The following is a 12,453-nucleotide window of genomic DNA, read 5'->3' as shown; positions in this document are numbered from 1 at the left end:
CAGGATATATTATGCTGTTGTAGTGAAGGACTGGACTACAAATGAAATCAAAACCTTCAGAAGACATAAAAACTACTGAACAAGACAAATGTCTAGCTTCTTTGGAAGAAAACGTTGGTTTAGACATTCTTTCTCAGCATTGGCTACTTAGTTGCTAAAATAACAGCTAAATAGAGGAAAACAAAGAAAAACAAAAAACAAAAAGCGAGTAAAAGCAAAGATATGACTATGTAAAAAATTTAGCTTATCATAAAACAGAGGAATTTAATTGGTTTAAATAATTTTTTCAGTGAAAAGAACCCAACTAGAGTCCAATTTAAAGTGAATTGCAGGTGTTTTATAATCCTTATAAACTGAGATGCTAAAGGATGAATCTCTCAATTGGAATGAAATCAAACGGATCAGGCTCATCATATTACTTCGACCTTTCTGATAAAAGAAGTCAGATAAAAGTCGACTTCTCTGTATTCACTGCTGCACATCTTTGCCATAAAAAGTCATTTTATGCAGTTTCACTCTCCTGCTTTCAGCCTGTTGGCTCGTCACACCCCAGAGACTCCACCCTGCGATCCTCTTAGTGCTTATCGGTACATAGCTGCACACACACACTCACACCTGCAGGCACACACACTCACACCTTCCCACCAATCAATACTAAACTTACAGAGGTAGCTTTTTTATCCAAAACTGAGCTAAGCTCCCAGGGGTGGCTGGTGCCACAGGCTGTGCAGGCTTTTGGCTTATTATGTAACATTGTAGAGAAATAGAGAGGATATTAAAGGTGTGTTATGGGAAAATGTGACCCTGGTAAAGCATCTTGTTTTACTTCTGTTTTGAAGATTATTTTGTACAATTCAACTGAAAATAAAGGATGTGTGAAATATTGTAACATGTAGTAAATTTATCTAAGCTAATTTTAATAAACTTGCCACAGAATTCAGCTTACTCAAGTTCACACCTGCCGCTCATTAAATGACTAATTAACGGGGGGATTTTTTTTATTACAGTCTAAAACTAACAGCAATAATCTCAGCTGGGGTTCATTTTTTACCATGTTATTCATTAATTTATCTATGACAAAGTTCCAAATTAAACATTTAGTTAGCAAGATGAATAAGCTAAGTATTCAGTTTAGCTTGTAGTTAGCAAGCTAAATATTTAGCTAGAAGCTAAATGTTTAGCTTTTAGCTAATTAGTTAGAGTGAAGTTAAATATTTGACTTGTTTGCTATTACTGAGTTAGCAAGCCAAATATTTAGCTACAATTTAAATATTTAGTTTGAAGCTAAATATTTAGCTTGCAAAATATTTGGTTTGCTAACATTTAGCTAGAAAGCTAAATATATAACTTCAATCTGAATATTTAGCTTGCTAACTAAAGATTAAGTTTGAAGCTACATATTTAGCTCACTAAAAACATAAGCTAAGTAACTAGAAAACTAAATATTTACTTTGAAAACTAAATATTTAGTTCTAAGCAACATTTTCAGTTTGTAAGCAAATATTTAGCTCCACAAATTTATGGAGTAATATTTTAATCTATAAATATTTTGTTAAGCTAATTATTTAACTTCAATCTGTTGTTAAATATTCCTTTCAATCTGAATATTTAGCTTGCTAACTAAAGATTTAGTTTGAAGCTGCATTTTAGCTAGCTTAAAACATTTAGCTTGCTAACAAAGTATTTAGTTACTCAAGTTTGAAGCTACATATTACTCAGGGAAAAGTTAAAATTACAGTGTAGTAATTTTTTTTTGCCGAAAAAAGTTGCTCAAATAAATGTAACCAGCTACTACACTGAAAAAACACAATGGAGTTCAAAATTAATTTGTTAAATGTAATAAAATGTAATTTATTTACGTCTGTTTGTCATGACAACATAATAAACTTAATGCATTTATTTGGATAAACTCTATTTTTTTAAAAGTTGAATCACTTGTTTCCTTTTTTCAGTGGGTCACTTTTGACTAAAAAGTGGTGATGCTTCCGAATCAGGATTAAAAATATAATTAATTGCAACTTTTAAACCATGACATTTAAAATTACATCTACTGTTTTTGCCAAAGTTCAAGAATTTTGTGATTTTACAGTTTTTTCTTAAATATCTTGAGTATTATTTGTGCAAAATACACATAAAATAACTACAGATGTGTGGAAGAGTTTTTTAAGACTTTAGATTCATTTCTTTCACATGGGAAAATCTAAGCTGATAAAACACGTGGTCTGATCAAAAGCAGTTCTCTCAAACATCAGTAATATCTTCAGTATTTGAGCGTCTTGAGTGTGAAAATTGGGTCGGAAGTGCTGCAGATAAAAAGACTCGATCACATTTGGACTAATTCCTCATTGGTGTCTCCGTCTTTGTTTCCGTGTCATTTCATCATCTTGGAGATTTTTATCTTTTCCATCTTTCATGTTGGAGGAAAAGTCGGAAATTCGTGCAGCTGCAAAAGTATTTCTGTGATAAACTGAAAGCTAATCCACTGAATCTCTTTTAGAAAAACAACAACATGTAATATATTATAAACTTTCTTTTCAAGGGTCATTTTTAAGACGATATTGATCGATTCAAATCCATTTAATTCTTTCTCGCTCACAAGTTAATAAAAAACTCTCATGAAGACGACAGCGCTTGTGTGTTTTATTTGTTTTTCTCTAATTTCTGCTGCATTGATATTCCTCCGTTCTTTTCCGTTGGAGAGTGTGGGCGGCTAAGCGACACTTCAGCTCTCCCTCGGTTCCAGGATAAAGAAGTCTTTGTGACCTGGACGCCGCTTCAACCGCTGACGTTATCAGTACATTAATTGCATACAAGAAAGCAACAATCCAACATTTAAAAATGATTTATAAGCGTCAAAGCTGCTGCTTCTTATCACGCCGAGCGGTTTAATTTAGTGAAATAAATGCAGCCGATATCGATGAGTGCGAGAAGTGGTGGACATGCAGCACTCACCATCCTCTTTGCATTCCTCCGGCGGCTTTGCCTTCTTGGCGAGCCTCGGGTCGAGCCACGACGTCGTCTTCGTGTTGTGGCTGCAGAGACAAACCAGAGAGCGAGTGAGCGGGACTGCGGTCGGCGCTGAGAGAGAGGAGGCTTCCAACAAAGAGGCGAGGCTGGTGGACTCCTAACTCGGCTCATCAGAGAGGAACGTGCGCCTCCGAAAAGTTAAAAACACTCAACGGGAACTGAAGAGGAATCATTATTTTTAATTAGCGTACTGTCGCTCATTAGGAGGCAGAGGAAGAGGGTAGAAGAAGCGACAGATGGGCAGATAGATCGATAGAATGATTAGGAAACATTTTCCAGAGGCTAAATAAGCAAACTGGACTCAGGTTAGCTAGTAGCTGCATTTACACTGACTGTATAATAGCACAATTTGAAATTTTGAAAGTAAATTTGCTTAATGGAAACATGACGATTGCTATTGAAAAATGTGGTTTATTGAGCAAAACTGCAATGGAAACATTTTTTTCACATCACGAGACACATGATCAACAACCAGACGTTACCACCAGCAAAAACCACGAAGAAGTGAAATAATCCGCCAGTTGAAAAAGTAACTTTTTTGTTTTGGTGTTTTAAATCATCGTCTCTCTCATTGCTGGAAGAACAGCTTAGCTTGTTCTTGATACATTATCTTGGTAAAACATCTTTTTTGTGTAGTGTCTGAGAAACAAATGCATCATATGTCGGAGATTTCAAGTGGCTGCAGTCACTAAGCTGTCAAACACCGAAGTGGAAGAGACCCAGGAGTTCTGCACTTCAGTTGTAGTGAGAGATTAAATGTCCTGTCCACAAAGGATGTTTTTATCCTTCAAACCTCGAGTAAAAGAACACATTTCTTTGTTCTTGTGGAGAATATATTGGTCTTAAAGACATATGATACACTGCAGGCTCAAAGAGGCTTTGTGTTAGGTAATAATACATCAGCTAAAATGTTTATAAAATGAAGTGTTATTAATTATTTTAGCACCTTATTTGGAATGAAAAAGCTGTAAATGTGACCCTTTATGCTTCCGTGAACAGGTTAAGCTAAATCTATGGACTGTAAAAAATATTTTTTTCTTAGATAATTAGATTTTAGTCAGCTCAGTTCAACATTGACTCAACCTTTTCACCCGCATGTGAAAATGGATGCCAACAAATCTGCAATTATACAATCGTACATCTTTGAAAAGCAGAAGTGAAGCCTTCTGCACAATCAACAAGACTGCAGCAAGTGGTTTCTGGATAGTAAGTCAACAACAAAGCACTTCCACTCGTCCAACAGCCATTGTACAGCGCCTACAGTGGTAAAACCAGCTTACCAAACATGCTGGAGCTCCACTTGGGGTTGCTAGGTAACGGGCGGAATTCCACTGGGGTTGCTAGGTAACGGGCGGAATTCCACTGGGGTTGCTAGGTAACGGGTCAGTGTCTGCTTATTTGTTTCTTTACACTCCGAAGGTTCTTGAAATGATTTGTTTAAAGACACCAAAAAACATCAAATTACTGCCCAAAAAAATGTCTGGGTGGATTTTTTTTAGAAACATTTGAGACCCAAATGAAAGTATAAAAAAGTGCAAAATGTGATTTTTTACATAACAGTTCCCCTTCAAATGTCACTAATAATGGAAGCTTTTATGAGCTCAATGTGGTTTTTATTTAGAAATACCAACACTGAGATATCAGAGCTGTATCAAAGTGTTTATGATTTGCAATAATACACACTTGTTCATCTTGGAACACGCTGTTAATTTTCCAGCAAAAACCAGTAAATGTGTGAAACCCAAATGTGCTGAGAGGCACAGAAGTAGCTTGGGGGAATAGCATGTGGTCGTGAGTCATTAAATCGTATTTTAAGGAAAAAATATTTGAGTATCTCAGTTTTAGTTCCACTTCTCTGTCCTCTACTGAACTGGACTGATGGATGAAACTGACGCTGGCTTCCCCAGAGCTAAAAATAGAAGACAAAGTGGAAGCTGGACGCACTTTAAAGGAGATAAATGAAGCTCCACCTTCAGCATGGAGCCAAGGTGGGATGCTCTTCCAGGTGAGCTTGTTTTATTTCCTGTTTGATTCTTCTCCATCTGTCCTCCTCTTTCTTCGTTGACTCATTTCCCTTTCTACTCTTGTCATCAATTGATATTTATAGTCAGCCTGCATCACTTCCTCGTCCCCCCCACTCAATCTTTGCTGCTTTAAATCGCCATTGCTGTTTTTAACCTTAACTTTGTCAGCTCTTCTCTGCAGCTGCTTCACTTTCAGGCCTGTAGATAAATAAACTGATCTCATGTGGCGGCCAATCGCAGATAAGCAACGTCTTGGCAACAGCGATTAGCAAGCTGCCACTTCGGGGGGCAAAGCAAATTAATTGGGTAATGTCCTCGGTGGATGTGGGCCACAAGAAGTCATCTCCAGTGGGGGGGAGGGATTAAAAGTTTGCTGCTGTTGTTAATGAAGACAGAAAGTCGTCATGTATGGCTGCTGAACACACATTTCAAGCTAGTTTGAAGGATCCAGTCAAGAAATGACTCAGTCATGTAGCAAAAATTATGTCTGCTTGAACTTTATTAGTGTGTGCATAAGAACCAGTCTCTAAATACACGCTGAATTCCCTTCACACCAATTCAAAAGCACACGGCAACTCCATTATTCTTGCAGAATAAAGACTCACCTACAGTTTTACTGCAGCTGTAAAGCACTAACAACTGCAATGAGCTTTTTACAGCATAGTTCAGAAGAAGACTGGATTTCTGGGGACTTTTAAATCCTTATTAAAGCACCATGCACCCATTTATTTTGTCTCAGAGCAAGCATTTTAGCGAGAGTAGAGTGTAGCATGCAATAAAAAGGTAAACATTGGATCATTAAGAGATTAAGCAGGAAAAAAAGAAGCCAAGTGTACAGAGTCTGCAAAAACTGTATTTGGTGGAAAATACATTCTAAAAATGAGACAAATTTTTACAATTTGTCACTTTATTTCAAATTTATTGAGTTGGGTAAAATTTTCTATTTAAAAAAATCCTTTTTCACTAAATTTTTTTTGCCCCTTTGTTCTTAACATTAATGGAGGCAACATTTAAAAAGTATTAATCATCATGTAGTGGATAAATCTCTGAGTAAAGCTTCCATGCAATGCATTGGTAACATCCCTTTAAATTAAATACACTGATGAGTTTCTAATTTTTAGATATTACTTTCTCAGAAAGCACAGAAAGACAAACAGCAGATAAGGTAAATATTGAACATATCAAAGTTTTTCATAGTTTTATTATTTCTTATGGGGTTTTGTCACTTTAAATCCAAGCAAACATGCTGGAACTCTGCTTGGGTTGCTAGGTAACGGGCGGAATGCCGCAGGGGTTGCTAAGTAACGGATGGAATTCCGCTGGGGTTGCTAGGTAACGGGGTAGAGTCTGCTTATTTGTGACTTTAAATTACGGAGGTTTTTGAATGACTCATTTTCTAGACACCAAAAAAATGCCAACTTACTGCCAGAAAATGTCTGGCTGTATTTTTAAAGCTGTTTTTAGAAGCAGTTAAGATCCAAATGGAAGAATGAAAGTGTGTAAAATGGAGTGCAAAATGGTTCAAAATGTGAGCTTTGCACAAGTAATTTTTTAAAAGCAAGGACTTACTTTCACTCAAGTAAAAATGTTTTTACTTTTACTAGACTGCATTTTTGTCAGTTTATTTACACGTTAAGCACAGTGTTTGAGCAATTTCTCCACCTGCGTCTGATTAGTTTCTACTCACTCGATGAAGTAGACTTCTCCTTTCTCGGTGTAAGCCATCTCCCAGTTGTCAGGCAGCGGTCCTAGCTCGTCGTTCTCCTCTGGTTTGGGGACCACCGTCTTCGGGGACTGGCCGTCCTCCTGGGGAACCTCTGCCGGGGCCTCTGCCGGGTTACTCTGAGGTCCGACGTCCCCTGAAGCATCTGTGCTCTTGTCTTCGTGCTCGCTCGACTCTGAGGTGACAACAAGGTAAGGAAGAGTCAGGTTCGACATTCTCAGATGGAAAGGACAAGAGGTGAGGAGAGGAGAGTGAAAGACAAGACAGGAAAGGCGAAAAAACCCCAGAGAAGTGACGGATTGAGGCATAAATATAGGAACGAGGGATTGGGAAGGGATAGGAGGCAGTGACTCAGGGGAAAGGCAGGGAGGTTAACGAGACAGAAAGATGAATAAAGGAGAGGAGACAGTAAAGATTGAGACAGAAGCAGGCAGAGATGCTCTACTTTGAGTTGTGGTGCTGTGTGAAAGTGTCACAGGAAGAAAAATGGGAAGAGATGCCAAGTGTCTCTTTCCCAGAGGAGATCTGGAGGAGGAGAGCGGAGTGAGGGGAACAAATGAAAGCGAAGGGATTGAGAGATAATCTATGGGAGGGAAAGTGAGAGTTAGTGAACTGCTCAGATCACAGAGACCGCTGTGCTCTATTGATTCCCCTTCAGCTGTGCTGGTCAGACCACACTGTCCATCTACAGACACACACGGCTGCTACTGAGCCGAGAGCAGCAGCAGGAAAGCTTCACGCCCAACATGCCCACAGGCGGAAGGTACTGAGCTTCAGTCAAGAATATTTCCTCTTCTCCTGCATTCGTTTATCTCCCTGCTTTCAGAGTCATCGGCATCATTTAGAGCAAAATTTGCATCACAGCCACATTTCGCAAGTTTCCCTTGAGATTACAGAAAGTTTCCACAGTTTATAAGTCATTTCCAACCTGACAAATTTGATTTTCAACTCAAACCCAGCTAGTTTTTGGCAGATCAGTGGGAATTTTTTTGCAGCGTCAAATAATGATTCTTTTAGTTATCGATTAATCGGATATTCTGACGATTAATCGATCCATTGGATAAAAAACACTGGCACATTCTGCAGATTTTGTGTAATATTACACTTTGTGTAATAGTTTTTATAGAGTTATTACTTAATTCTCCTAATATCACGACTTTATTCTGGTAATATTAAAGTCTCATTTTGACATCAACAACTAGTTCATGCTCTCTGTTCTTTAAAGTGACAGCTGTTCAATGCAGCATCAACAGTTTTGGTGATAAAATTTGGAAGAAATCTCCAAACAATCAGCCACATGCAACATTTTAATAAAAGTGACTGAATAAACTCATTATCTGTCATTTCTGTTTGCTATTAACCAAAAGTAGAAAAACATTTCCACTTTTGTGTAATTTATTTATCACCAGTGCTACAGTCATTGTAGCAATCATCTCTATTATTGCATGTTTTCCTAACATTGTGCAGCCCTGGTGCAAACAAGATAATATAGTTTTGTTAATTTCTGTGTCAAAATTATATTACTGTGAAAATGTAATATTTTTAAGCCAAAGTTGTCAGACCATGAGAGTCACATAGCAACTAACTTCAGTGATTTTATGCAGAAAATGTTCTCTACTTATATAATTTGTTGTTTTGAACTAATAAAAGTAGCAAAATCCCTCAAATCACAGCTAAAAAACATCACGATTGATTATAAAACCTCTATAAACACTAACTACTTATTTTAAGATGATTTAAGATACTTTTTAAACATTTCAATTTAAGAGTAAAACATCTAAAATTCTGGAAAAGGGAAATATAGTTTGAATTTAGGAGTTCAGAATTAATACATTTATCTATGTATAGACATAATCTAAATATTCAACAGCTTACCTTGTTTGAGTTCATTATGATAAGAAATCCAAAATCTCATCCTTTGACCAGCAGTCCTCGCTCTAAAAAACCACTTTGGGAATATTAAGATCTTTCTCCAGAACATTGGATTCACCAGTTGATCTTCCCGAACTTCTGATTTTTGTGTGCTGCCTCTGTGAAGCTGCAGACTCCTCAGGTTATAAAACCCTCCTTACAAAGTCACAGGACCACAGAGCAGCTTAAGACTTAAAATAAGAAAAATAAAAACTCATAATGCCTCCTTTTATGATCCTCCGTTCATGTGATCCAGGGATGCACTCGGAGGCTTTCTGTGTTTGAGAGCGTCTGAGCGTCTTTGTTGCTCAAAGCTCTGATAAGCCAAGGTTTAATTGTTTGTGCGTCTCTATCAAGGGAACCTATCAGGTATCATCTGCTGATGTAACCTCGGGAATCAACAGCAAGTCTTTCAAGGTCTGCTCCCATTAAAGCCGGTGTTTATCATGATAACAGCCAGAACATCCTGTTCTGTGTAATAGTCATTGTATGATTTCAGATAAGTTTAAACAGCTAATAAAAAGCTGAAAGTGCATCACGATAAATGTGACCTATTATGTGTCTTTCTGCAGGTTACGTCACGCCTATGGGTGAAATAAGACATGTTCATTAGGGCTGTGTAATATAAATTTTGCGATATATATCGATATTTTCTTTCCTAGAATCAGGCTTAGAGTGATTCCTTCAGATGTTAAGTGTCAAGGTTAAAAAGGTATCAAACTATCCAGAGCAGGTACTTGGTGCACTTTATTTACTTTACAAATGCATGTAAGCTACAGTTTGTACTGTTTCAATTAAACATGTTTTCTCACTACTTCTTTGATTAATTTTATCCAGCTGTCGACTTTAAGTCTGTGTCCATGTCCAACCAGAGCCAGGTATTGTGTAGTTGGTGCTTTTAATCAGTTTTCAGGTAAATTAATCCAATCCAACTCTATAACAGTCAAAAAATGTCACCAAAATCACTCTGTACCTCTAAAATCTTTCAGAAAATCGCAAAATTGTATTGTTTGCTAAATATCGCAATATACATTGTATCGTGAGCAGAATATTGTGCATCATATTGTATCGTGAGATTATTGTATCTCTATAGCCCTAATGTTCATCACTTTTTTCTGTCCAAAATCTTTCTTAGATAATGAGATTTTAGTTCAGTTCAACATTTACTCAATATTTATTAGTCGCACATGAAAATGGCTTCAAACATGACCGGATTTATATAACCGTACACCTTTGAAAAGCAGAAGTGGAGCCTCCTGGACAACCAACAAAAATGCAGCAAGTGGATTCTGGATGGTATGTCGACAACAAAACACTTCCACTATTCCAGCAGTCATTGTACAGGAGACACAGTGGTAAAACCAGCTGACAAAATGTGCTGGAGCTCCACTTGGGTTGCTACGTAACGGGCAGAATTCCACTAGGGTTGCTAGGTAACGGGCCAGTGTCTGCTTATTTGATATAAAACATGTTCATTACATATTTCTGTGCATGTTTGCAGTCACAAGAGAAAATGGCTGTAAACAGATACACAATTGTACAACTGTACACCTTTGAAAAGCAGAAGTGGATCCTCCTGCACAACCAACAAGAGTGCAGCAAGTGGTTTCTGGATGGTAAGTCAACAACAAAACACTCGCCTAATCTGGCAGCAGTAAAACCAGCTGACCAGATGTGGTGGAATTTGGGTTGCTAGGTAACGGGGCTGGGCTTGGCTGGGGTTGCTAGGTAACGGCGCAGTGCCTGTGGAATGCTACACCAAAAAGCAGCAACTTGTTGCCAAAAACCGGCAGGTTGATCGTTTTTCAGTGCTAAGGCTGTTTTTCAAAGTAGCAGAAACTTAAATGGAAGTATTAAAAAGTGAAAAATGTGAATTTTTCATAACAGGTCTTGTTTAAAAAAGTTGAAAATTAGTTTTTCTGAAACTGCTTTTTCTGTTTTCTAAGAACCACAACACCTGCCAGCTGCTTACTGGCCAGTTTTCATCGTTTTTATCTTTTATTTATTTTTTTTTTTTTTAAATAGAAATGAGAGAAAATATTTTTCAAAAAGTGTCTTATTTCAATTACCTGTTGGTTGAATGAGAATCAGAGTCAGGCTACCAAAAATATTTGTTTAATTGTCAGAATGTAGCCATAATTTTTCCAGAAAAAGTTGCAATTTTACAAAAAAAGCCTTAAAATTACTAGAAAAAAGTTGTTTAAATTAGGAAAAAAGCGCATAGTTGTCAGGATGAGAGTAGATCAGTCCCTGTAAATCTTGATTTTTGTTTTAAAGTCCTGCTACTGTTAGTATTTTAATTCAGATTACGTATTCCTTTTATTTGCACCAAAGTGTAACTTCACAAGATGCTCAACATTCCTCGTTTTAGTTTTGTGGTTGTTTTATGTTGGACTTCTGGTAAAATAACAACTTTATTCTCCTAATATTATGAGTTTTTTCTTGTAATAAAAAAAAAAATTGGTACACAAGATGGCCGCCTTATACGTCGACATAAAAAGAAAAAAATCCAGATTTCCAAAAATTAAATCTTCAAAAACCAAAACATTTGATTCATCGCCCGGCGCTGAGTGAAGCTAAACGATTTAATCAAGACATGGATCAGTGTCTTATTTTCTAAGATTACTTTGAGTTTGTTTTGTGCTAAATAAGTAAATAATTATGAGCTCAGATCTGTAAGCTGATCTGAACCAGCCTGCAGCAGCGTGTGCGTTTGCCCTCTGGCTACTGGTTCTCATGTCTTCTCCAATCCTCATGTTTTGCTGCAGATGTAATTACTTTGGAGGTAAATCCATGTCATCATGTGAAGTACGTCAGCGTCGACGAGTTAAATCACCACTAACGGTTTATTCTTTCCTCCTTTAAAGAAACTCGACTGAAGGGTGTCTGTTTGCCTCTCCTGTTGCTAAGCAACCGCCTTTGAGGAAGCCGTCGCTACGACTCGGAGCCGCGAATCAGGACCGATGTGACAAAGCCGAGTCGACCTCAGCCTCGGCGGACGGTGTCGGGCTCTGACCTGGGGTGACGGCGACGCCGTTGCCGTTGACGACGGGCTTCTCCTCCTCCTCCTCGGGGGGCTCAACGCCGGCTCTCTCCATGTTGCTGACGGACTTGTTCCGCTTCCTCTTGCCCTCGGAGCTGGGTCTGGCGCCCGGCAGCAGATGGTCTGTTACATTGAGCAGCAGAGCGCTGGGCTCAGCTGGAGGCTTCGGGGTGCCGTAGAAGTTTTCTGGGAAAAGCAGAGAGAAATTCAGATTCTGGTGATTAAACCGTTTCTCTGCAGGCGCCGATCAATCCGGGTTTTAGTTTACAATAGTTTTTGAAGGCAAAACCAATATTTATCTTTTAAACCGATTTATGACAGATTTATGATTTAAGGAAACGCTGAGAAAATAAAAAAGTAAAAAAATTACACGCATAAAGTCAAATATGAAAAGAATAAAGTCATAATGTTACAAATTTATTCTGGTAATATGACTTTTTTCTCAAAATATTACGACTTTATTCTCGTACAAGTTTATTTTTGTAATGTGTTGAAGTTCTTGTAATACTACGATTTAATTCTGGCATTATTTTGACTTTTTTCATAATATTTTGACATTCTTGTAATACAACAACTTTATTTTCAAAATATTTCAATTTTATTTTCATATTATTATGCCTTTACTCTTGTACAAGTTTATTTTCACAATATTTTGACTTTTTTCTATTAATCAGAATAAAGTTTAGTAAACAACTTTGCTGCAAATTAAATAACCACGGCCAAAA

General features: G+C 37.5%; 1 protein-coding gene across 5 annotated transcripts in view; it reads right to left on the bottom strand.

The window, feature by feature from the left end:
- magi2a (membrane associated guanylate kinase, WW and PDZ domain containing 2a) overlaps positions 1-12,453 on the bottom strand; it is a 241,991-nt gene that overhangs the window by 88,717 nt on the left and 140,821 nt on the right. For all 5 annotated transcript variants that reach the window (XM_088003172.1, XM_015002568.2, XM_015002586.2 and 2 more), the window contains exons 4-6: positions 11,702-11,914; positions 6,739-6,949; positions 2,953-3,032 (exon numbers count right to left, since the gene is read on the bottom strand). In XM_088003172.1, coding sequence (XP_087859298.1) covers positions 2,953-3,032; positions 6,739-6,949; positions 11,702-11,914 — 504 coding nt within the window. The remainder of the gene's footprint in view (positions 1-2,952; positions 3,033-6,738; positions 6,950-11,701; positions 11,915-12,453) is intronic.

Source organism: Poecilia mexicana, unplaced genomic scaffold (genome assembly GCF_051168715.1).
Source record: "Poecilia mexicana isolate PSO_F unplaced genomic scaffold, ASM5116871v1 scaffold_23, whole genome shotgun sequence".
Classification (NCBI taxonomy): domain Eukaryota; kingdom Metazoa; phylum Chordata; class Actinopteri; order Cyprinodontiformes; family Poeciliidae; genus Poecilia; species Poecilia mexicana.
This window is presented reverse-complemented; position numbering and strand designations above follow the sequence as displayed.